This window comes from Varanus komodoensis, unplaced genomic scaffold (genome assembly GCF_004798865.1).
Source record: "Varanus komodoensis strain SLA01 unplaced genomic scaffold, ASM479886v1 scaffold1, whole genome shotgun sequence".
NCBI lineage: Eukaryota > Metazoa > Chordata > Lepidosauria > Squamata > Varanidae > Varanus > Varanus komodoensis.
Genome location: NW_025335268.1, coordinates 34,297,089 through 34,323,041, shown reverse-complemented (window position 1 = coordinate 34,323,041; position 25,953 = coordinate 34,297,089). Strand labels below are relative to the sequence as shown.

General features: G+C 41.2%; 2 protein-coding genes across 4 annotated transcripts in view; both read left to right on the top strand.

Moving 5' to 3' along the window:
- The first annotated feature begins 1,387 nt into the window (after positions 1-1,387).
- Positions 1,388-5,598, top strand: MRPL18 (mitochondrial ribosomal protein L18). Its single transcript, XM_044421798.1, has 4 exons — positions 1,388-1,561; positions 2,855-3,041; positions 4,563-4,797; positions 5,395-5,598. Exons 1-4 carry the CDS (start codon positions 1,480-1,482, stop codon positions 5,464-5,466), a joined length of 576 nt encoding a protein of 191 aa, XP_044277733.1. The 5' UTR covers positions 1,388-1,479; the 3' UTR covers positions 5,467-5,598.
- Positions 5,599-5,723: 125 nt separating this feature from the next.
- The window catches only part of PNLDC1 (PARN like ribonuclease domain containing exonuclease 1), a 29,498-nt gene continuing 9,268 nt past the window's right edge, over positions 5,724-25,953 (top strand). For 2 of the 3 annotated variants that reach the window (XR_006413864.1, XM_044421759.1), the window contains exons 1-17: positions 5,724-7,372; positions 8,073-8,130; positions 8,218-8,291; positions 9,472-9,505; positions 9,609-9,732; positions 12,289-12,374; positions 13,524-13,624; positions 14,597-14,676; positions 16,751-16,888; positions 17,895-17,964; positions 18,297-18,382; positions 19,448-19,503; positions 20,079-20,146; positions 21,370-21,423; positions 22,795-22,837; positions 24,566-24,665; positions 25,758-25,933. Coding sequence is in view for 1 of the 3 variants with exons in the window: in XM_044421759.1 (XP_044277694.1) it covers positions 7,297-7,372; positions 8,073-8,130; positions 8,218-8,291; positions 9,472-9,505; positions 9,609-9,732; positions 12,289-12,374; positions 13,524-13,624; positions 14,597-14,676; positions 16,751-16,888; positions 17,895-17,964; positions 18,297-18,382; positions 19,448-19,503; positions 20,079-20,146; positions 21,370-21,423; positions 22,795-22,837; positions 24,566-24,665; positions 25,758-25,933 (1,424 nt within the window). In the remaining 2 variants the exon portion in view is untranslated. The remainder of the gene's footprint in view (positions 7,373-8,072; positions 8,131-8,217; positions 8,292-9,471; positions 9,506-9,608; positions 9,733-12,288; positions 12,375-13,523; positions 13,625-14,596; positions 14,677-16,750; positions 16,889-17,894; positions 17,965-18,296; positions 18,383-19,447; positions 19,504-20,078; positions 20,147-21,369; positions 21,424-22,794; positions 22,838-24,565; positions 24,666-25,757; positions 25,934-25,953) is intronic. The other variant, XR_006413866.1, reaches the window with a different exon arrangement.

Genomic DNA, 25,953 nt, shown 5'->3' with positions numbered 1-25,953 from the left:
ATGTCTCTGATGGTGATTGGACCTTGGGCGACGAATGAACTTCTCTGCGCTCTCCTCCACACTCGGTTGCGCAGCAACAAATGGGCTGGGAGAAGCGTTTAAATTTGTTCTGTAAGGTTCTAGAAAACGGCATGGAGCTAGGAAGGGCTCGTGCCTTGGTTGGGTGGAGTGCGGCTGCTGGAACGGGCGGAGAGGGGGTGCTTGGACTGAATAAAAGTGCACTCTGGTCAACTCGACTTCCGGTAGTTCGCCTTTTGTAGGTTAAAAGGTTTTCCTTTTCTGGGTTTGTCACTATTATGGAAAGCTTGTGATATTCGAGCTAACGGGGATATATATATATGGCACCACCCAATAAAGGATCCGGCTCAGTCTGGAACATAGGAAGAGACTGGTGGATATGAATCCTCACTTCTGTTGATTTCGGTCATATCCGTAGAAACAAGAAAAATTAAGAGAGGCATTTCATTGTATAGGCATTTTCTGGTTCTTATGGGAGAGAAGCCGTTTAACTGCGGAGCAGTTCCAATAGCTGCCCTAGAAGTCTGGAGATTTTACTGCCGTTATGATTCGCAGTTTCTTCCCAGATAGAACAGTCTACTTTCTTATTCAGACTTTATTTCGTGTGAAACAGTCACATTTTAGTGGCTCGGCTAGCATTCTATTTTGTTGTTTTTAATCTGTTCGCAAATCGCCTTGGATTTTTGAGAAAGATGACTTAAAATCCACTCAAATGCATGCTCAGAAAAATCTACTCTGGAACCTTTAGGATAGTTACATGATTGCGCTCTAAGAAATTCAATTATTTTTAATAGCATTTAAAAAGTTTTGCCTATGCAAATTACAATGCGAGTAAAACCCGTTATTTAGCAACTAGTGTTCTTGGGTTGTCGAACCAAAATTCTGTGTACAAAATAACGCTTAAAGGTCAAGTGCAGATAGAAATTTGAAAGCACAAGTTGCGGCTTGAAATGCCTGACAATTAAAAGCAAGTATTTTTTCCCCCCACGAAGTAAGGCCGTAGTAAGAATAAACGGGCTCTCTTGCCCTCGCTGCACCGATTTGTTGGATGGGGCATGCATTTTGATATTCAAGCATAGCTACATAAACTAGATTTTTCTGTTTCTAAGAAAGCACTGTTGGAAACGAGGGGGGCCGGCCTCCCGGCCAGCCAGCGTTAGTTCAAAATAAGCTATTCTTTCATTCATTCCTCTTGAAATGCTACTTCATAAGAACGTTCTAGAAAAGAGGAGGGATCACTTGGGACAACCAATTCGAAACAGGCTTATATACTTTGAGACGTGGGGGGGGGGGGCGCTGCCATTTTTTCCTAGGGCGGAAATAAATGTTGCTCCTCCTATGACTTGTATTCGCATGGAAACCGTCGGAAGTTCAGTAGGCAGGTGGAAGGAAGCGCTCTGCCTCCCCTAGTAAAGATGGCGGTACACAGTTTCTTGTAGATATGGTGCTGTCCGTTACTGAATGTCTCGAGTAAAGATGGCTTTGAGGAGATCGATTTTGCAGCTGGGGATCACGGCAAGGGGATTTGGGGGACCTGGTCAAGGTGAGGAGCCCCCAGGTTTTGGGCCTGGGCAGAAAGACGCGGGAAACAAATAACGAAAGAAAAACCGTGCAACTCCCCCACCCCTTCAAATGAGCGAGAGGCGATGCGTGTTTGTGTGTGCGTGCTTGAACAACCCAGTCTTAAATCTATTTCTGTTGAACTTACTTCCCAATAAATCGTTTTAGTAAGGTGACATTTTAGTAGCCCAATCCTAAACATATTTACCATTGCTTTGGAATAAAAACTCAGATGCCAGCCATTAGAACAACTGCTCTTAAAACATTTGGAGAACTAAAAAAAGGTGAATACAGATGCCTATAAAATGCTTTCCTTTTAACAATGCAATCCTATGCATTTTAAAATGTATATGACTGCAGCATGCATACACACAAGGAAGTCACATACCCTTCAACTTTTCCTGAAGAAAATAGGAGTGGTCTGTTTGCACTTGCTGCACTATTTTTGCAAACCTCATTGTGGGAACTGCTTCAGCCTCCCACTATTACACAGTATCGAAGGCTATGCCAATTTGTGTTTAAAAGTTATTTGCAAAGTGTTATCAAATGTTTTTTCATGTTAATGTGGTTTGGATATCCTTCCAGGGGTTAAATCTCACTATTACAGATGCCCCTCCTAGTTATGTGTAGATTTCATCTTAGGTGTATTTTAACTTTTAGACAGTCAGGGAGAGAAATGAAATCTAAAGAACATCAGGTCTTTGGTTGCAAAACTTATACCCACTTGCTGTGGGGTAAGGTTCTATTGAAGTTGATGGAACTTCTCTGACTACATAGATATGTATACAGTTGTGCAAAACAAAACAACATATGTTAGAGGCATCCCCATAATCTCTCCAAAGGACAATGCCCCATCAAATACAGTGTCTGATGAATGAGGGCACTTGGTGTGTATTAAATGTGAACTTGGTAGAAATAACACATTTGGGTCAGACTGTAAATCTGACTAGATTTACAGTATAATCTTACATATATTCAGATAAGGTCCAAAGGTTTCAGTGGAACACAAACTGCTCATACTAAGATGCATCTTGACTGCCAGGATGCCTTTGGAAAGATGTGACAACCATCCTTTATCACCACTGAGCAAGATAAGATTATGTTAAATTTTCATGTGTACATGCAGGAAAATCTCTAGAAAATTGGTCTCTACAGATGAAACTACTGATAGTAATGCTCAATTTTCCTACTTTTTATACTGAAAATTCATCTAGGCATTGGGTTGCTCTCAACATCTAACAATACATGTCAGTAATTTTTCTTTATTCTGCTGCAGTGAGTAGAATTAGTTCTAACATTCCAAGTTCCACACATTCTGTTGAGGACGAAGTGGATACAGCAGAAAATGACATTGTTGCCCCTGATTTCACTAACCGGAATCCACGTAACTTGGAACAGCTGGCTGTAGCAAGGAAAGAACGAGGGTGGCATACTACATGGCCAACACACGAGTATTGGAATAGGTAAGGGATAAAAATAGAAAGGATAGCAGAACCTGCAGAAATTTGAATAGCATTTTACCAAAGTTTGAGAAAGGGGGTTTTTTGTATTTTTATAAGTTAAGACTGTGGGACAATTTCTACTTTATGGGGCAGTAGATTATATTTGCAATGAGAATCTCTGCACAGAAATTGTATAAGTCTGCTCCAATTTTGGAATGGAGTAATGTCTTACTATTTTGAGTAATGCTGGGAAATGTGCAGCCCTCCAGGTGCCGTTGGACTGCAGCTCGCATCAACTTGAACCAGCATAGTAATCGGTAAGGGATAATGAAAGTTGCAATCTAACAATATCTGGAGAGCCACATGTTCCCTATCCCTGATCTAGAAGCTCACCAGCCTGCTTTATCTGAACGACCTATATAGAACTGAATAGGAAACTGTACTTGGATGAATGCTATCTTTAAGATTATTAATACTAGACATCTTTGACAGCAAGTTGTGATTAGAGCATTATCTATTTCATTTCTATATGTCCCAACAGCTGAAGCTCTCTGAACATTTTAAAACAATCCATAAAATGCTGAATAGCTATCAAAATGCTCACTTTTAGACTAATATATGATTATTTTTGTTTTATGCAAAATTGTATATTTTCAAGCTATGCGTTAGTGAGAGCTCATATTTTTAAACTTAACAATATTTTCCCCTTGCTAATCTTTATCAGTAGAAAGCCAAAGATTGAACCTAAAATAATTTTGAGAATATCCTTGGTTTTAAGTGCATTAATCAGTTATAAATAGTTTACTGGCAGGTAAAAGGTTTTTAAATATCCAAACTGCTATATAATTAATTGTCCTTTATAAGTCCTAAAAGCACAACAGTGCCATCAATGTATGTGTTACTGTAAAATAATTCAAGCAGAAGTAAGGTCATTGCCTCAAACAGCACAATATTAACAAAGCTTTTTAGGTTCTGTCAAAACCTAGAAAGTAGGATGAAGATGGTAACAGTGGAAGGAGTAATAAGGGATGAATATGACCAAATTTGAATTACACATATGTAGTGTTCTAGAGGGGTACCTGTGCTACATGACTTGATCTTGGATCCTGTATTGTCCTTATACTCATGAACTGGAATCTGATCCATTGGAAGAAATTTTTGTTTATTTTCCTTGCAACCTCCCACATTGTTCTAGACAGTTCCCAACCCTACAGAGCAGATTTTCAGGGGTGTAGGTGGCTGTAGAGGGAATTGATGAATTGCCCCATCCCCTTTCAGCAGGAGCATCCTATGAGTGGAGTTCCATTAAGTGTAATCCAAACCTTTATCTTCATAGTGTTGTTCTAATTTGTAATATTTTTGTTGGGGCTTAAAGGAAACAAGGCAGAGAAGACACTTTGAATAGATGCTCTGAAAAAGAGTTGCAAGTATAAGGCATAAAGTTGAATACTATATAGAGAAAATTGTTACTAGTAATGGAAAGGTATTTCACCTTCCTGAAATAAAATGCTGGCTAGATAATTTTCTTGCCTCCTAATTCAGGTTGCGACTTGAGCGAACACAGCGACACGTGGAGGGCTATGTTGAGCACTGGAGTGGTCACATTGTAGTCTCTGCTTCCACCAAAGAGTGGGCCATAAAGAAGTACCTTCATAAGACTTCGGGTGTAACAGCATGTAGGAATGTGGGGCGTGTGCTAGCACAACGTTGTCTCGAAGCGGGAATCAACTTTGTGGACGTCAGGGCTACAATACCATGGCAAAAGCGTTCTAGTTCGGCAAGTTGATTCTTTTTGGGGGTTTGATCTTTGATTGACCTAAAAGATGTGGATGCTATGCTCATGTTTCAGGATCTCGTTACAGTCCTGTTGGCAGAGTAGTTTATTTCTGTCATGGTGCTATAGTCTGGCACTTGTGCAAATTGCATTAGCTGGGGACATGCAGTCCTGCTCAATATATTGTTTCACATTTTGAGAAAGGAATGCTAAATGTCAAGGCAAGCACATGCTAAAATCCATTGTCATGTAAGCAGATTTCTGCTTGCACAGCAGGAGTTTCCCTCCCTTTCTTTACCTGTACAGTATTCCCTAACTCTCTCTGAAGCAGATTTGGGACATGCCTGTGGAGTGGAAGGAACTGTAATAAGGGAAGGAGTGTCTGGTATAAGGACATGTTTGGATACAATTCATGGTTTTAAAATGAGAAAAGCAGCAAAGTGGGAAGAGAAGGGAAGGATCTGTCAAAGGAGTTAGATAACAGTGAAAGCTAAAGCTTTCTAGTTTTGCTGTGGGGCAGTACAGAAATATGTTTATAATACTAATGGAGGTAACAGATTAAATGTTATAACTTTATTTCTTTTTCTTTTTAAAAAATAGGTCCGAATTTTTCAAAATTCTATGACTGAGGGTGGTGTTGAATTGCAAGAGCTACGAAGAATATATGAATAAGTTGGAAATTTGGGGAAGAGTCTAAGCAATACTGTTCAAAACTCTGCGGTTCTGCCCTTTCAGGGAAAATGATACTGTTTCACAGATATACTATTGAAACCAGTCTAGTCAAATAAAGACCTAATAGAAAAACTGGTGTAGCTGCCACTTTTTTCTTATTTAATAGCTACTTGCTAATAGTTATTTCTGGAATTTAGAAACACAAAAACAACGTGAGTCAGAAGGGGCCTTCTGAGCTGTCTAGCCTGATCCTCAGTGCCAGCCGGCTTGGCTCATGCAATCTCCAACATGTGGTTTTCCAATCTTTCCTTGAACAGCCTCACTGATGGGGCCTCAACTACCTCCCTTGGAAGCCCATTTCACATCGGAGGGGTCCTAGCATATTCCTGCTGACTTTGAGGTTATACTGTTCTGTGATATAGAACTTGGGATATTGAACCCTTCAGCCCAAATTAACATGACCAGTGGTGAGGGGTGATGGAACTTGTAGTCTGGCAACACCTGAAAGACCACACGTTTTCCACTTCTCAAACAAGCTCAGCTGAGTGACACAGTAATTCTTTGGTTGATCTTAATGGTCAAGCTCACTCTTGTGGGTGCAGACAGTCCTTCCTTAAAACAATTTGGCCACCAGCTGTGTAGTTTTAGACTAGAACATTTTAAAATGGGCACTGAGATTCGCTAACAACCAATGCTGTTGCCACATGTTCTGATCAGTTAGCTTACACAAGCAACTGGATAGCTGCATTTTGCAGGAGGGGTACATCTGAACAGCATTTAAAGGCAATCCCATAAAGTGTGTGTTTTGGTAGTCCAAGTATTGTATGGGAGTGCCTGCTTTCAGGATGGGCTGAAAGGCACTGATCCTAAACATTATTTGAGATAGTTGCAAAATTTGTTTAGGATGACAGCACAATATTAACAAAAATTTATAGGTTGCTTCCCTAAAAATTTTCCAATGCAATTCACAAAGAAGCAAGGAAGTCAAAAGCAGGAATGTACAATCCGCACAAACCATGAAGAACGACAAACCAAGCGTTAAAATTGGTAAAAAAAAAAAAATGGGAGGAGAAAAAGGCTTCCTAGCTCATCCAAAGCTTAAGAGGAAGGGAACCAGCCCAACCCCTTGGGACAGGGATTTCCAGGGTCTGGATCCTGCATCGAAAAACACTCAGACTCCTGTGAAAGGGTAAGGTGCAGCTGCTGAACATCATGGGAGGACAAGACTGGCCAGGCGATAGTGCCTCAACTAGCTGTCAGGTTTGAGGAACTCCTGGGCAAAGGGCCCTAATTAGCTGCGTCCGCAGTCAGTAGGCCTCGCTGGACTTATTTTGACTGGTGGTAGCAGCACTGGGGCTTGGTAGTCGGAAGACGCTTAGCTGCTATTTTTATTTCCATAATGCTACATTGGCGGCATTTGAGAGTGGATAATTAAAGACCTAGCAATGGCTCCATCCTTAAACATTCTGGTTCCCTACCGTTTACCAAATACCATTCCTTTGGTAATACTGCGGGTCGTCTCCCGCTCGCATCCCGCACTTTCCCCCTCAGGCAGCGCTCTTGTTTTAGCAATGGCGCGACAGTCAGGAATGCAACAGGCGTCATTTCCATTTTCAGTCGGCTAAGGTGGGTGCTCGAGGGACTAACCAGATCGCGGTCGGCTCCGAAGCGCCCGAAAAAGCCGAAGCGCCCGAAACGCGGCGCCTTAGCAGGCGGAAGCAAAGGCGGAGCTTTGGTCGTCTATTTGTAGCAGCCACGGAACGGGGGCCGGGCTGAGCGCTCCTCTCTCGTCTAACCGTTTGCACGTGCGGTTTCCGAGCCGAAGGCGCGATGGATGTGGGCGCTGCGCAGTTTGAGGAAAAGCTGCCCAGGTTGCAGGAGCTGCTCCTTGGCTGTGATTTTGTCGGTGAGGAAAAGAGCAGGAGTGCTTATGTAAGAGCCTCCTGAGCGGGTTTCCCCTGTAGACTGAGACTGGACAGAGAGGGCAGGGTACAACTTTACTCTGTGGTAGTCAGTGGCCCTTTCCTCTTGTGAAGTGTGTTTGGACTTAGAGGCTACTAGGGTGGTACATAAATGCTGCTGCTGATATCCTCACCCAGTTGGCAAACTTTGTGACTGTCAGAGCTTTGGTGGTCCTACACCTTGTTGGTCACTTCTTATATGGCTGTATGTGCTATTCCTGTTAGGAATACATAATATTTTTCCTAGCATTTAAAATACTGAGGAGGATGGTTACCTTCTTCCCCTCCCCAATTTATGAATCTAGTGTGCAGAGTTGACCAATGTATTGCTATCATAAGAACAGCCTGCTCAATCTTTCCTTACTGTGTGTGTGATTACTTCAGATTCCTTGAGCCCCAAGAGGCCATGACCATTCTTCCTTTACTTGTGGAAAAAATTCCTGTTTTTCACAATAAGTTTCCTTAGATCAGAGATAGGCACTTCTCTCATAATCTCTGATAATTAGCCATGCTGACTGGGGCATGCAAGGCCTTTTTTCTGTTGCGTATGATTGTGCCCTTAGTCTGCTTTATAGTAGTGGTGAAAAGCAAATGGGCTAGTTTGCTGTCCTTGTGAGAGTTCTGTCTGTTATCTTTGTTTTGCAGGCCTTGACATGGAATTCACTGGTTTGCATTCAGTCTTTTCGCCTGAGGGAGAGCCCAGGTAGGTTTGTTTTCTGATGTACTCATAAGAGGAGTATGAAGAAGTGTGCATAACAACATAGTAATAATTTGATTTTTCCCTCTCCAGTCTCTTTGATTCACCTTCTGAGTGGTATCGAAAAGCCAGATGGAGCGTTCAGCAGTTCACAGTGAGTCAGCTTGGTAAGCTTTTCTGGTTTCTTAAGGTTGTATCTAATGTTACTGCAATTTAATGTTGGTGCATTGAATGGAATGAGACTTAAGCTGGATGTGAGTATAATGCACATGGCATCTTGTGCCATGCCTGATCTCTTGTGAGCCTCAGAAAGTTTGGGAAAAATGGAGAGCAGGTTCTTCATGGGAGCAGCTGCAGCTACCTGGTCTTCTGCTCAGGGAGAGGGGGCAAGATTGCCCAGGTTATGAGGTAGCAACCTGTATATATAAGCTTTGACCAGATTTAAAATGCTATCTGAAAGAAATCTCTTTATAGGTGACCTATTTTCTCAGTGTTTTTTGTTTTTAATTTTTTTAAAAATAACATTTTAAAATGCAGTATCTTTCTTCCATACTCCTCAATTAAATAGGGTAGCATATTAGTGAGAGTACCATGCTAAATAGCTTTTCTTTTCTCCCTAATACCACAAGGAGAAGGATTAAGCTAAAGAGGCATAGAAACTATTCCAATATCACTGGCACACTAGTATAATATTCCCAGTGCATGTTGAGATGTAACTAGAAACTAGAAAAATAAGTATAAAATTAAGACCATAATTACATGATAAGAAATCTCTCATACATTTGAAACTGAGTTACAAGTGTTTAAAATCTGTAAGTAGTTTGCAGTACTATAGGCACACTTCTTCTCATTCCATTGTGCCAGTGTGACCAACTGGTGGTTTAACAGGGAGCTATCACTTCCTAAAGCAGACCTAGAAGTGCTCATTTCCAGAAAAGGACAGGTGAATGGAATACCCTTTAGCAACCTCCATTTACCTGCCCCAGTCTGTTAATGAGCATTTCCAGTAGTTTTTGGTTCCTTTAAGGATGACTGTATAAACTTGTCCTCTGGGAAGAAATGGAGCAAGGGGAACATATATTTCCATTCTTAAGATGCATGAGAGCAGTATAGATGTAAATCAGTCCCTCCTGAACACCTAATTGTTGCTTGATTGCCAGTATTTGGTGCCCAGGCTAGGTCAGCTTTTACTGTCACCCGAATGTTTGCTGTTTCCAGTTTTAGCAGATAGCCAGATGTGTCACATGCATATTAGACTTGAGATTGTTCAACATACGAGTGAAGGACAAGCACCTGTGACTGAAGCATCTCTGTGAGTGACTATCCTGTGGCTTATTTTTCTTTCAGGTTTGTCAATATTCTGCAATGAAAGGTCAAACAAGTAAGTGAAGTCCATGCATTTATGTCTTTCAAGCACTACTTTGTAAAAGTGATGTCTCATAAATAGGCAGCCTTAGTCATTTTGATTCACTTTGATTTTACAGGTATGTGGCACATTCATATAACTTTTTCCTCTTCCCCATGACATTTGGCCAAAAGGATTCTGAGTTCTCTTTCCAAGCAACTAGCGTTCAGTTCCTGTCTCATTATGGTTTTGACTATAACAAGGTATGTTGTTGTTTTAGATAGTCTATACAAAGAAAGTAATGTGGGGAAAATTTAGACATATTGTTTTCTTTTTCAGCAAGGTTGCTTAGGGTTGGTTTTGCGCCTAAGAACTGTTGAAACACAGTGTACTCAAATATATTTCTAAAATGTTATCATAAATTGAATGATAACATATTTCTCAGCTAAAGTGTAGGTGCTTTAGGGTACAATCCAATATCCAGTTTTCTGAAAGTGGGACTCCCTTCTGAATGCCCCACCACCAAGATATATTGTTGTGGTTAATTGCGAAGTCGTGTCCAACCCATCGCAACCCCATGGACAACATTCCTCCAGGCCTTCCTGTCCTCCACCATCTCCCAGAGTCTACTTAAGCTCATGCTGACTGCTTCAGTGACTCCATCTAGCCACTTCATTCTCTGCCGTCCCCTTCTTCTTTTGCCATCTATTGTTCCCAGCATTAGGCTCTTCTCCAGTGAGTCCTTCCTTCTCATTAGGTGTCCAAAGCATTTGAGTTTCATCTTCAGTATCTGGCCTTCTAAAGAGCAGTCAGGATTGATCTCCTCTACGTAGGATTGATGGTTTGATCACCTTGCGGTCCAAGGGACTCGCAGGAGTCTCCTCCAGCACCACAATTCAAAGGCCTCAATTCTTTGGCGCTCAGCCTTCCTTATGGTCCAACTTTCACAGCCATACATTGCAACTGGGAAAACCATAGCCTTGACTATACACACTTTTGTCTGCAGGGTGATGTCTCTGTTTTTCAGTATGCTGTCTAGATTTGCCTTAGCTTTCCTCCCAAGGAGTAAGTGTCTTTTAGTTTCTCGGCTGGGTGGGGACTAGAACCCAGGTTGCCTGAGTTCCAGTCCTGCACTCTTAACCACTACACTAGACTGCCTTTAGTGCTATTATCTAACCTGCTGTGAAGTAACGGTCAGGGTATAGCCTATTTCTTCAGTTTCCTTACCCCCCTTCCAATACTGCTCTACCTGTCTGCTCTCTAGTGAATCTAACAAGATGGAAATCTTGTCAGATGCATCTTTTCCTTTCCCCTTCATCTTTTAATAATTAAAATTTGCTGGACATACCAGCATAGATACCCACAGATGCCCCTTCACAGGTGTTGAGAGGAATCGCCTCAATGGTGATAGCAGGGGAAAGGGTTGGGTGGGTGAACTGAAGAGGGAATGCCCTTGACTTGGACAGTGTATTGCTGCCTTGATGCAAGAGAAAAAATAAACAAGGCTGCCCAAGAGACTGCCTACCTGTCTTCTGGTCCCTATGTGGATGGGGAATGGACAAGGACACATGAGGAGAGGAAAGAACTTGTTTGCAGGAAGGCAGAGAAGAAAAGAGAATGCCTTCCAGGGTAAGCATTGCATGCTTTGCCCTGATAAAAAGCAGAAGAGGGAAAGAGGATCAGATTTGGGGGCTGCTCAGGAGGTATGAGACAGTGTGATAAAGTGTGCCAGTATTTTTGGTGGACAGATCTTTTGATGTCTTCCTTTTAAGTGTGTGGGATTTGGGTGTTTCTGGTTTTTTGCTTCCTGCCCATTTTGTCTACACACAGCTGACTGCTCTATAACCAAGTCTGTATTTCTTGGGGAATATGCTGATTTATATTTTGTCTTATTGATCTGTTAAAACCAACAGTCATTTAGTCAGTCCTCTTCATTTCTACAAATGGTTTCAATTGTTATGCTGATAAAGGGCATGGGCTTCAGTCCAGTGTGTGCCTACAGAGGAGTAAGCTCTGTTATCACAGTGGGCTTATTTGCACAACACAATGGACTGTTCTGAGTCATTTCACACCGGGTGAGGCTGCAGTGCATGCATTCCTTGTTTTCAGTATGCAGTTCCTACTTGGGTGTTCTCACCTTGTGTGAGCACAGCAAGCATAGATTCTGTGAAGGTGTTTAATCCTCCCAGAACCCACACTTGCTGGATCTACATGAACACCCTCTGAATGGGAGTTAGATATGCACTATAGCACCCATGGGTGGATTAAATAACCCACAGTGAGCTGCAGCACATTATGCAAACACAGTCAGTGGGCCTTGTTTCTGAACAAACATGACCAGGAGCATGTTGCACCTTCCAAGTGGGATCTAAATGGGGAAGACTCATTAGGTCAGTTACTAGTGGCAACAGAAGAATTCAAAATGTGGGTGGAACATTTTGTGTAGATCTTTTTTTTTTGTCCAAGGAGAGGGTCTCAAGAAAAAGAAGAAACCATGTGTTTAGAACCTTTAACAATATTTTATCAAAATGTTTTCAAACTGAGATCTGGTTCCGTGTGTTTTTTCTTTGTGACTTTCCTTATCAGCTGAACAAAGAGCAATTGGAGTCCTCATGCATTTGAGAATGTTTAAAGCACAAGTTGACTAATGGTATTTGATTTTTGTACAACCAAGTAAAGGAGAACTTCTGTGGTGTGGTCTGGTGAACAGAAAAGAGCCATGGAAGATCTGCCTAAGAGTTCATCCAGTGACTCTAGCTCCTATAGCTTTTAGCATGCAAATGTCATGCTGTGTGAATTTATCCTTTCTATCTCTTCAGTTTCTTAAAGATGGGATCCCATACATGAATAAGACACAGGAGGAGAAATTTCAGCATCTGTTACCTGGTAGTTGGATGATCCGTAGGTAAAAATGCTTGCATGCTATTGCTTCAGTGTTGGTATTGAATTTGGGTAATTAGATAAGAGTGGTTCCTTACTGGAGACAGTACATCGCTTTATGCCAATTTCTGGGAACATAAGCCAAAGCATGCTTTTGCACTTATGTGCTACTTGTGGGCTTCCTGCTGACAAAGTGATGGTTTGCCATTGTATGAATAGAATCCTAAACTAGATGGACCCTTGGTCTTAGCTAGCATGGTGGTTCTTACTTATTATTAGATGGACTATTTATGTTATGAGTCGACATCACACTTAGAGACCTGGCCTGGGTCCCACCCTCTGTCCTGCATGCCCCTCAACTTGCATGGGCTACAATGTTCTTTGCCATGGCTCACTGTGCTCCTCTGTCTTTATTCTATCTCTCCTCAAGATCATCCATTCATTATCTCCTGTTCTTCTTCTGATCATAGCTCTTATTCTCTTGACTCTTTTCATGTTCATTTGTCACTTGTATCATTTTCTTCCCTTTCTTGGCCAGCTTATATCTTTCATACTTCAACTCATAGTCTCAGCCTTCTTGCAGCCTTTCATGCAAGTTCTATGCTTTGTTCTTTCTCGGCCAACTTACTGCTCCTAAATCTCCCATTTCTTGTCCACTTACCTCAGGGTGGGCAACTTGTCCTCCAGATGTCTTGGCCTATAGCTTCCATCATCTCTTACCCATTAGCTGTGGTGGCTGGGGTTGATGGATTTATGGGACGAAACATCTAGTAGGTCACAAGTTGCCCACCCTGGCAAGGAGCTGAAGCCATAATTAGTATTTGCCTCTACCAAGGAAAGTGATCATGCAACTGATGAGACCAATGAAATAAAAATGTCATCAGGAAGCACCATGAAGACACTATTAGACACTGTTCCAATGGTGGTGTGGAGTACGAAGTGAGAAGTGGAGGTTTTTGCAGCAAGCATTTATGGCTGACAACAGCCTCCAAGAGCTTGAAGATGTTTGACCACCTGCCATAACCCATAACAGGAGGGGCATATCCTTTGCAAACCTTGGCATGTGCATGCAGTGAACAAAGGGTGTTTGGAAGGCTTAGTTCAGACTGGAGCTCAGTTCTATTCAATATTTTTACTCCTCCCTATCCCTCTCTCCCCTCTCCCCCACTTCTAGTGGTTTTGGCAAGGACAAGCTAAAACAAGTGATCGATGAGGTAACACGCTGGATATCCTTAGCAGAAGAGGAAGATTCTATGGTTTTGCAAGATTTATATGGTAGGAAGTATGACCATGGACTTATTTCACATGTTGCCTTCATGTTCCACAATCCTTTGATGACATGTGATCTTTTCTCTAAGTAATATTCTTTTTTTTCCCGATTTCAATTCTGTGCTTTTTTTTGCTCCCCCTCTTTAAAGATAATTGAACCTTTCTTTTCTTATCTCAGTATTTAAAATATTTCTGAAAAAACACTTCTGCAAAGCTCGCAAAATCTTGTGCTTCACTGATAATTTTGGAACCAAAAGGTATAGACTCAGTTACAAACCATTTTGAGAAAGTAGCATATGCAGAACAGGCATATTAAAATAGATTTGACTTGCCAACATCCTTTGCAGGAATGGTAACTATCTCCTTCTCACCTGAATTATCTTAAGTATATCAATGGCATGCTTCTCAAAAAAGCGTTCTTCTTGTGCATTAGTACTTAACATGTTCAGAAAGGCTATACCAGATGCTCTTTCTGAGATTGTGCCACCAGAAGGTAGAGAAATTCCATGTATGAAATAAAAATTCAGAATCCTCTTTACTTGCATAAGGAAACCAACACTTCATGGAGAAATCAAGAAGAGAACTGTGCTCACTAATACGCTAACATACTAATAATGGGTGCAGAGACTTTTTGCATTGTAAGTTTTCAGTTTCACAGGGGCCCCAACTTGCATTTTGCAATAGTATAGTCTCATAAAGACTATATCCTTTGAATATGTTGATCAGCCCACAGTTTTGAAGGGTGACCCCCAAAAAAGCAACATATATCTCATTTGTGTCTTTTCATCTGTCTGTCTTTCTACTCAGTTACTTAGCTTGGAAGAGCTCCATTGACTTTTCACTTGCAATGATTTGCTCCCTTAAACCAATTCTTAAAATGCTGTACAGCTTTTCCAGTTTAGTCAACTATGTTATGGAAATATATTCAAACTGTACCATAATGGCTTTTCAACATCTCTATGTTGTTTCTTTTTGTAGGTTTCCAGCTATTTGAAATACAGTTGATCTTAAGGCAAGCTATCCAAGATATTTGGACAGTCCCTTTGGGAGGTCAAGAGGTGAATTTAATAGTATTGCATCAGGAGTGTTTCAATATTATCAAAGTTCTTGATTAGTTTATCTTGTTCCTGACATTGTATAGGTTTTCATGCTTAGATCCTTGAGAATCCTGCCAAACCCTGGAGAGTATATGGAAAACGTTTGGCTAGTGTGACCCTTGAGGTTATATCTTTCTAAATATAGGCCTTCATAACACTGTAGGCCAGCACTGCATTTTTAGTCTGCTGTATGTTTTGGTTACCTTATGCAGTTTTGGGAGGAAATTCACAGAGTACAAACTTGTGTCTTCTTCAGACATACATGATACATTAAAAGCATTCTGTACATTCAGTTTTTTAAACACTGGAAAGGCACGCTTTTGCCTACAGTCCACACATTGCTTGATGGTGTGTGTCTCGAGCTGATCGTGTTCTGTTTCCTTCATGCTTCACATACCATATTTGATGCCTGCGGCTGGGTTGTAACTCTCTCTCATTCTTCTCTGCTCTGTTCAGACAGTAAAAAGTAAAGGTTTCCCCTTGACATTAAGTCCAGTCATGCCTGACTCTAGGGGGCGGTGCTTATCTCCGTTTCCTAGCAGAGGGACCCAGCAGACAGTTTGTCTGCAGACAGTCTTCGTGGTCATGTGGCCGGCATGACTAAACCCCGAAGTGCATGGAATGCTGTTACCTGCCCACCAAAGTGGTACCTTTTTATCTACTTGCATTTGCATGCTTTTGAACTGCAAGGTTGGCAGGAGCTGGGACAGAGCAACGGGAACTCACCCCGTTGTGTAGATTCGAACCGGCAACCTTTTGATCAACCATCCCAGCAGCACAGCAGTTTAAACCATTGCGCCACCTGCAGTCCCTGTTCAGACAGTACATTTTCTTAAATGCTGGCTGTCAGAAATGTGACTGTGCAAATACCTAATGGATATTAGTGTGAGATTTTTGACTCACTCCTTGCCTACACCACCTTGTGAATGTCATCTTTTAAAGAGAGAAACTGCTTTAATCATTTTGGCCATATACTTTTCTGCTAGGTAAAACTACTGCTGGAATAATAACCCAGCTGTTTTTTAAAGCAAGTGAATTGAAGATGAGATACCAGAGTACATACACATTGGCATACCACTTCACAGACAGACAAACATGACTGTGGAGCTGTGTGCTTTCCCTCTCCTATCCTGGAGGGTGCATCTGTTGATATTAGTTGAACTTGGGTTCCATTGAGATCAATTGAATATTACCCATGACATGACTCAAGTCCTATGGATTTCAGTGAGAACTTAATTTTAGTATGGATGTGTGGGAGGCATTGAAAAGGGGACAGGAAGGCTATTCTGTCCACACAGCACCACAGTTTCTTTTTCTGGGGCTGGATAGTGTATATTTTTGGCTGCAGCTCCAAGATTTTTGTGCAAACTATATGTGATACAAATAGGGCAGGAGCATAAATAATCACTCATCTGCTTGATTATGTGAGTGAAACCCTTTCTATGTGATTATACAGGAAAGATTTTATTAAAGTTTGAACTCCTAGACAGAAAATCTATAATGGGAAGTATGTTTGATAGGCTGGCTCATCTGAACTTATTTGCAAGGCTGAATTATATTGTTTTGTTTTGTATATAATGGACTCTAGATAACATAAATGTCAAAAAGCATTCTGTTTATACTCCCGGGAACTACATGCAAAGGATTTTAGGTAAAGATGAATGAGTTCTTTGCCACCACTTAACCGTGGGATTGGGTCACTTTCTGGTTAACTGGCTTCAGCATTGAATTCAAACCCCATTCTGTCAGCTCCTTCTTGAGCGAGGAAACTTCTACAGCCACCAAACTGGTGGTTTGCATGAAATCTTCATCTTTGCATAATGTGTTGACATGTTATGCCTCCACACTAGGATGCAAGCAAGCTACTTTGATTATGAAAAGTAAGTTTATCCAACAGCCTCTGTTTAAAATAAGAAACTGGTGTAATGGCTGTTAAGGCTATGATTAAATTTTGGCACTTTGCATATATCTGACTAGATGCATATATAATGTACACAAAGCTCAAGCACAGATTTTATGCTCTGATTTCTTTCAGGTGATGGTGATAAAGTTGAATCCACAGCAGCGTTGGTTGCTGCAGAACACTTCCTATGACTCCTGTCGGAGAGAGCAAATTCTTCTCTCTGCAAGAGGCTTTACCAACCTTTTCCAGACTCTTGTCGAAGCAAGAAAGGTAAATCCCAAACTTTTTAAAATAAGATTATAAGCTTACACAACTAGTGTTGTCAAACAGGGTCTTTCAGTGTTACAAATGCTCATGGTGAAACTAAATAAAATTGCCTTTGTTTAGTGATAGTTGAACCCTTAAATATGAAACTACCAAATCAACCACTGAAATAAATTCAGCTTGAGATTTTTCATAAGCTCTTTACAATATCATTCCCTTATATTTTACAGCTATTCTAGCTTTGAAGGGACAATGTGGAGTTTCTAGTACAGATGTACATTAATTTGGAGGCAAATTAAATTTAGTATAATTTAAAACTACTTCATGTAACTTTCTAGGTATTACTTATTTCATGGTTTTCAAAAGAAAGCTCTATATGAAAGTAATTTATATTTACTAATTTCTGATGAGAGAAAATTTAACTAAAATCAATATATCAGTAGGACAAGATGGTTAGGCATCTTCCTTTATAGCATTACCTACTATTATATAAAAGTTATAAATGTATATCTAGTTTTCTGGTGCCATGGCTAACTGATCCAGACATGTTTTCCAATGTATTACATATTCCTGGAGTGCACTGAATGCATACTTGATTGCAAGTGTGAACTGCATGTCCAGCATTTCCTGCATTTGGAACATTAAGCTACAAACCATCTCCCCAGTTTACAAGGTGTTTTTTACCTGGGGTCAAGCCATCTCCCACAAGCATCTTGAGGATGTCCAAAACCGAGAGGGCTGTACCATTAGTGTTCCTGCAGATATGAACCAGTGTTCAGGTGTGTTGTGTGTGTGGTGGAGAAAGGGTTCCTTAATTTCCAAATTCTCTTGTGGCTCTGTTCCTTCCTCCACCTTGTTTAGCCTGAAGATAAAACTGATTGCCATAGGCCTTCATTTTTGTTATGATGCTCAAGCAAATAGCATTTGTTTTCTTAAAGGGACTTAGTACAGAGGCGTTTGCTAGCCACTGTTCTACACTGATGTGTTTAACTCTGCTTTCTCTTCTCCATAGCCCCTGGTGGGACACAATATGTTGATGGATCTTCTGCATTTACATGAGAAGTTCTACAAGTCTCTTCCTGGTAATCATACAGGGTCTTTTTACTATCTTCCTAATTGATAGGTAACTGCTTCTGATTTTTTCTAGCTGCATTTATTCTGGTCTTTTAAAACTTTTTTGTCCTATACTTTTAAATTTCCATTATGTTTTTTTTGTCACGTTACATTTTATGGTTTAAACTTTTGTGAACAGTTCAGACAGCTATTGGACAGTACAGGAATGTAATAAAAATTACATTTCCAGGTTTTGGCCACCCTAAGAACAGTAACTTAATCAATTATAAGTTAACAAGCAAGCATTGATGATTTCTCTCTCACTGTCTCTGCTCTCTCCTCCTCCTATTTCCTATTTTAGAAAGCTATGAGATGTTTAAAAAGAACATACACACCCTGTTTCCTGTTCTCTTGGACACAAAGAACATAACAAAAGCTTTCTGGAAGGTAACTTATATTCTCTGCTGAGTTCAGATGATCATGGGGAAAAGAAGCCACAGTGGTTTCTTTCTTCCGCCTCTATGCATGCCAGGCACACACTGCGCAACTTGCCCAATTACTTTCATGGCACATGGTTTCCTGTGCCATCCAAACTGGATGAGGTGTCCAGTTGGGGATGGCAGCTTCTAAACCACTTTAGAATCCCACAGTAAGCAGTGGGCTGGTTCTGGTATCATGGAACTATCAGGTTGCTAAGAACAGAATCAGCTTAATGACTCTGAAGCAGATGCTGAAACTGGTGTCCTGTACGGCTGAACAAATAAAAATGCTGCCTTTCAAATTAGAGTGAGCACATAAGGATAAAGTGATAGAAAGCTGTGCTCATGGGCAACAGCTTTGATATTTCATTTGTGAGTGTCGTTCTGTATTTTACTGTCCTTAAATGGATACTATACATATTCATTCCAGTATTCATTAATTGGAGTAAGAAAATTGTCCATCACTTTTCAGCATAAGGCCTTATTCTGTAGACTCCCAATACTTTCAGAGCAGTTGATAAAGAGGAGCTTAAATACCCCCAATTGGCAGTTACCTATAGTAAAATTCCAGTCCAGTTAAGGCTTGAGGGCCTGAGGCTTAGATTTATAAGTTACTGAAGCAATGTTTATTATTATCTAAATTTATAAACTCTTTTCCATGCAGTTCTCAAAGCAGCGAAGATAAAATATTGTTACCCTAATAACCCTAAAACTACAAAAAATATAAATGAACACTATTCAGAAATGAAAGTATACACTCCACCATGTGCTGTAAACCATAGCAGGGGAAGCCTGTGTGCAGAGATAGGTTTCATGAAGATGTCTCAGCACTGAAATATAATATACAATATTGTACCTTCCTGAAGGTCTTAAGGACAATCAATGGTAGGAGAAGCCTCGGGAGCAGATAATAATAGTGGGTGACATCCAATGCTTGGTTTCCTGACCTCCATTCCTGTTTTGTGACTCTTCTGCTCCACAGCAGATCTGAGCCACCTGAACGCTTTTGTTTGTTGGTCTTTCCATGAAACAGGAGTTCCAGTTTCCTCAGGCTTCTACTCTATTGGAGATTGATGAAGTACTGTGCAGGTTAGTAACACTACTTTAAAAAAAGCTCTTTTGCTCTTATTTCAGTATTAACTTGTCTGGAAAAAAAAGTTGCTAACTAGTTTTTCTTAATAGTTTCATTTCATGCAATCTTGATTGCAGCTGAGGCTTCCATAATTTGAAAGCTATGTTTTGGGTTGTCCCCTCTTCCCCCACATTTAGATGAGCGTAGATGGCATTTTGTTAAGAACCACATTTGGCAGGAGTACAAACCCTGCACAATAATTGTGCTTCTTCTTTTAAGTGAGCCATCCCCCCACACCTGGCGGCGGAATTGTTAGATAAGATAGCATGCCATTTCCATCTCGAAAAAAGAAGTTGTGCAGAAATTCTTGGGGTGAGTCACCAATACCCTGGCAGCACAAAAGCTATAAAATGGCATCTTTACACTCGCCTTGAATAGAGTGAACATAATTTGGTTTTGGTTGTTCAGATATGCTTGCCCCGCTTAGTAGAAAGTCAGCCCAGTCTTTCTGACTTGTTTCGATGAAGAAGCAGTCAAGGACTGTTAGTGAGGCTGCTGCAGAACCAGGTAACTGACACTTGATTCCTCCCAGCAGCTCCCTGAGTGGCACAGCACAGTCTTGTCCAGAGATCTTCCACGCGAGCGACTGCCTCAGATATGGTATGTCTTGTCACGGAAACAAACTCTTGGCCTTACATTGCTGCGTCTAAGGCAGGGACCCCCCCAACATGGTGCCTATGACACCTAGGTGCCCATGAGTCACCCAGTGGCAACCAGCAAGCTGTCTATTCCCTTCCCCAGTTCAGAAATTTAATTGTTCTCAAAAGCGGTAAAAATTTAGGGTGCCAAGTTCTCCTTTCTGATCCTGAGCTTGCCAGTGAGCAGCTACTTGTTGGGCAGGAAGAGAAGGAAAACTGCTTCTTGGCCTGCTGCATTATCTTCCACCCACAGAGCCCTTTTCTCCTTTGCAATCCCCCACCCCTCTCTCCTCTCCCTTCCTTTAGCCTCTTTCGCCTCTTTCTTTCCACACTTTCTTTCCCCCCTGTATCCCTCGCTTGGCTAGTTTCCCCTCAGCTCCAATTCCTAGCCTTGCTTATTCCCTGGCTTCCCTCTTAGTCATTTCGCCCGATTCCTAGCCCTGCCCCTTTTCTCCCTTTTGATCTTACAGTTTCTTTCTTCACTTGTCCCCAGCCATGCTCTGTTTCTCTCCTCTCCAGCCCCAACTCTAATTCTTCAGACACTCATACATGAAGATGAGGTAGGAATGGGAATGGAGCAGCTGAGCCTGGGGTGAAGGTAGAGGAACCCTTTTCTTCCCCTTTGGGGGGTTTCCTTTCTCTTTGGAGCTGAGGAAAGCTGTGTATGAGAGGATGAGCTGAGCAAATCTACTCAGAAGTAATGCCCATTCCATGTAAGTGTGCATGAGATTAAAAACTGAAATGGGTACTTTGTTGTTTTTTTCCTGTGGGATCAAATAGATGGATTGGCTTTAGAGTTCAGCCCCCTTCTGGTCATTTCTTGGGTCAGTAATTATGATTTGACTCATCATGCCCCTGTGGCAGACCTTACATCATTAGGCATAGAACCATTTTGTGGTGGTGCTCACAGCAGTTTCTCAAATCCCCAAATGTGCCCATGGGTCTAAAAAGGTTGGAGATCCTGTCCTAAACTTCCACAGGCTTTACTGGATTTAGAATCATCAGCTGCAAACCTAGACTCTTGGTAAGCTGGGGTGAAGTTAAAATTAACACTGTTAATTGGTTCTTAATTGGCATGTGGTTCTTTAGGCCTGCTGATAATGGTTAATAATGAATCCAAAAATGCTTGTGTAGACTGTGTGAATGAGGTCTTAACCTTTTCTGTTTTTTTAAATAACCTTTCAGCTACACAGAAGTCTCCACATGAAGCAGCCTATGATGCATTTCTTTGTGGATCAGGTACTGGTATAATTTCTTGAATCGGAACTCTTTCCTTTAACTCATTATATGAGTTCAGTATGTGGGATAGTCCATCTAAACTGTTGACAGACCCTTCTGCGCAGCTCAGAACTGCCAGAAAACTTGCAGGCACAATACAAACCTTCTTAAGTGTCTTTAGGAAAATGAGATTATTGTGATATGTGTTCAGAACAACTTTAAGGGGTTCAAGGATGAGATGTAATTATTGATTCATGTTCATGAGGTCCCTAACATTTTCTAAGCTCTGTGTAGAGTTCAAAATGCAGGAAAATCCCTGCCTGTAGGCTCAGATCCAATAGGAATAGCGTGTGGGGAGGGAAGAATATATTTTCTTGGTGCGCCTGCCAATTAAGGAGAAGCAGGTGGCTGCCAAGGAAAAGGGGGCTTCTCAGTGGCACCATGGTTTTGGAATACCTTCCTCAGTGAGGCTCACCTGGCACCTACACTATGATCTTTTTGGTGCCAGGTAAAGACATTTTCAGTTCTTTGTTTTGCTTTAAAATGTGTGTTGTTACATGTTTAATTCTCTTCTTGTTGCTGGTTTTTACTGTGGTTTTATTTTGTGTTAAACCTTTAAAGAATTTATTTTTTATCATGATCTAAGAGAGAGAGAGAGACAGAGAGAGAATGAAGTGAGCTTTGCTGTCAGTTGTCTCCCTCATTAGTATTATCTGTGATCTGTGGCTTGTATCCTGTTTTCTGTTGTAAATGGAGAAATATTAGCACAAGCACACAGGGAGAACTAGATGTACTCTTCTACCTTTTTGAAGGTTAATACTAGCCATGGACCTTGCCCTCAGCTAGCGCATGGGTACTATTGAGCATTTGTAGTTTTCTTTCATCTTAGTAGGACAAGTGTGGTAAGTATGTAATGGCACATTTTGATGAATTGTGTCTGAGAAATGGTCTATCACATGAGGTTAAATCAAGCCCTCGCTGTTTTTCCATCACATCCTCTGTAGGGCAGGGCTTTTCAACTCTGCCCCATTGACTTTTACCAACTGGATGGTGCTTAGATGGAAACTTCTTGGTATTAAAGATCACGCTAAGCAATCAATCAAGTGTTCTTGCCCTTGCTTTAATTTTTATGATTTGATGCAGAGCCTAACAGTACTTAAGCTGTTGGGTGTTCAGAAATGTTTTGAGCAGTTTTTAGGTTGTATCTGATGGTGCCCTTCCAGCAGCAGATCAGACAATTGCGGAAAATCAGATTTTCTCCTCACTGCAGCATGATGCGTGTGCTTCAGATCTGAGTTGGGAGCCTCCCTTACCTTTCTCACAGTCACTCTTGCAGTCTTGCTGTCTAATCATGACTAACTACAGACTTGATGATGGAATTGTTTCTTCTAGTTCTTCTTAAAATTGCCCACTTGCTTCTTTCCAGAAGTTCTTGGTAAGTTAAAATTTTAAAAATTTAAATGTATGTGCAGGAGGTTATATGTTTAACTGAGCAGTAGAGTAACATCTGTCATCAATAAAATATCAGAAACAACAATTGCATATGTAGGGAAAGTTTCAGCAATTTTATTCTTGGAAGGTGCATTGCAAAAGGCTGGGCATGAAAAACAGATTTTAGTAGCATAATATACATGGATGCATGGGAGGGGGGCAGTCCCTGCTTTCTTTATAGGAGTACAAGCCTTTGTCAACACCCTTTTGTGAAAATAATGCTTCATCTTAGCCAAGACCTGGTTCTTGCTGGTGCCTTTAGCCCACAAAAGTAAAAACTAACATTGGCCTAGTGTATCAGCTTTCCCCAACCTGATATACTGCAGTGTTCTGTACTTCCATGCCCCTCAGCCAAGCCTGCATGGCCAATGGTCAGGAATAATGGGAGTTGTTGTTGAAAACATTTGCATGGCACCAGATTGGGGAAGACTGCAGTAGCTGAATTGTATGAGCCCAAATATATTCTCCCTTATCTAGGATAAGGCTGTCAGTGGCTCCTGATCCTAATGAATGTGGGGTGCCTCCATTTTCAGTATGCCTATGCACATCAGGCGTCCTTGTATTCAAGTTTTGCTGTTGGTTTCCCTTGGGCAGCTGGTTGGCCACTGTGAGAGCAACATGCTGGAGTAGATGGAGATACAGTATGATCCAGCATGGTTGCTCTTGTGTTCTTATGTCCTGAAATACCTTTCTAGGTAATTGTCTGGTCTGTTTCTCTCCCTTCCACTGTTGTTTTTTCCCTTCTCTATTGTATTTTGATATTTTTGACCAGTCACTCCTAGACTGTTCCTGACAGAACTTACTTGCTGAGGTCATTGAGAATAAAGGCACCAGGCTCACTTTGCAAGCCACTTAAAGTGTAATTGTGCTTAACTGTAGTCATTTGCATATATGCTTGTTATATTGGAGAGGGGTCTCTTTATGTTGACGACCAAAGAGGGCTAGGTCCTAAAGGATGGATAACTGCATGATTCAGTTATGTCTCAAAACAGTCTGAAATTTTTGTGTTTCTGTGATGGCAAATATTTAAAATATTTGAACTAGTCCCCTTGCGATATTTTAAGGATACGCCAAAGTAACCCATCCAGGGAAGTTATGGCTAATGGGGTGGTATAAAAAAGTAACAAGTTGTGAAAATAGAGGGGCTGAAATCTTGTCCAGAGATTATTTATAAAATGATAGTATATAACGAGGACAATGGCCCCTTGATGTATTGGGTTTTTTAAATAACTGGGCATAAAACTTCAAGGCTGATGTTAACTGTACTGAAATGTCTATCTGTCTATCTGTCCAATTTGTCTAAGAGGCAAAAACTGGCATTATATGCTTGACAAACAAAAACAGTTTCTAGTACTTCGTAGTGCTACACATTGAAAAGCGTTCTACAGCTATCTAGTATTTAACTCCTCAGTATTTTTGAAATTTGGGGGAGTGGGGGCAGGGGTGGAAAGTACAAAGTTGTAGTAGCAATGGGAAAATTTGTGAGTTTACAATTGGAAGACCAGCTGTCTAGACCCCTAGTCAAGTTCCATGAATGAGAAAGAATAATTCCCTGATAAAAGTCTCACTTGGAAGAACTCACAATCCTGGGAACCCACATTCCCATCTTTTTACTGCATCCTCCTTAATAGAAGGCTTTTAAAAGAATATTTAATATCCTTCCTTAATTTAGTGATCCAGCAAGGAGTACTCCCACTTTTTCACAGTACCTTGATGTCCTGGCTACATATGTGAATCAGGTGAATCTTATCCGAGCCAGTGTTCAGAATATTGTGAGTATGAAGAGTAAAAAAAATCCTGTTTGCTCAGTTGCTTGACGCCTCAAATCATGCAGGGCTGATCCATGGTGGGAGAACATGAGAGCTCTGAGCACTATCACTTTGCAGGTGGGATGGAAGGTGAGGGCAGGTAGGGACAGTAAAAGGTGTCTTTGTATCACCATAGTCTTGTACCTGCCACCATTTGGGGGGGCGGGTTCTTTTTTGGTAATGGGCATGCATCCAGAGACAGATGCCTCTTGCCCTACAGCATCCTTAGCTGCCAAGGGAAATAACTGTAAAACTAAGAATTTCTTTATGTGTGGGATTACACACATGTGAGGTCACAGAGCAAATTCTTTTATTGAAGATTTGATTACTGAAAACCTTGCAGTAGCAAGGACAGCACAAGGAGAATTACTGCTCCTGAAAAACCCGAAACAAGCAAGAAGGAGGCGTGTCAGTAGCGTTCTGTTAGGTATGCTCCAATGGCATGCCTTTCAGAAATTGGCATTTCTGGTTTGTTTTTAGGTTGCTCGGGAAACACAGAATCTCCCTCAAGCAACTGGTTGGTCCTGCCTGCATAGCAGAACTGGCAGGATCCACCACTTGCAGAAGGGAACCAACTGGAGCAACAGTTACAAATTTTGCCAATAGATACTAATGCTGCAGACTTGAACAATACCATATTTTAAATTATCTACTCTAATTCTCCCCCACCATAAAGTATAGGTGTGTTTATACTTTTGCATTTTCTTTAATAATAACTAAAAAACTGTCGAGAAACTGAAACAGGAATGGTGAACCTCTTTCAGGGAAATTCAGGGGTAGGCGGCACTTTCCAAAGAGTCAGAGCCCCAGATACTGGCATACTTTAGCTTAAAGCAATTCCTGCCAGTAACTAAGCCTTAGGAGAGGCATTTCAGCCTTTTGGAGTGGGGTTGCACAAAGGGAAACCACCAGACAGTGGTTAGGAAGAGGTGTTGAGGCCACCTGGGGAACAAAGGAGGGGTGGATTATGGCCCTGCCCCTGGCATTATATATCTTTGACCCAATACTTCCCTCATGGCCTCAATAACTGAAGGCTTAACTTGATGATTTCTGCAGAATTTTTCTGGCACAGATGACTGTACAAGACGTCCGCCTTGCCTAATAGCTTATGTACATGGCTGGCCTGGGGTGAATGAGGAGCAAATCCATCGGGAGTTAAAAACCCTCTGCAGATTTGATGTGCGACGCCTAAGAACAAACCAATTTCTCTTGCTCTCCAATAAGTTTAAAGAGTATGTGATCAAAATCCTAG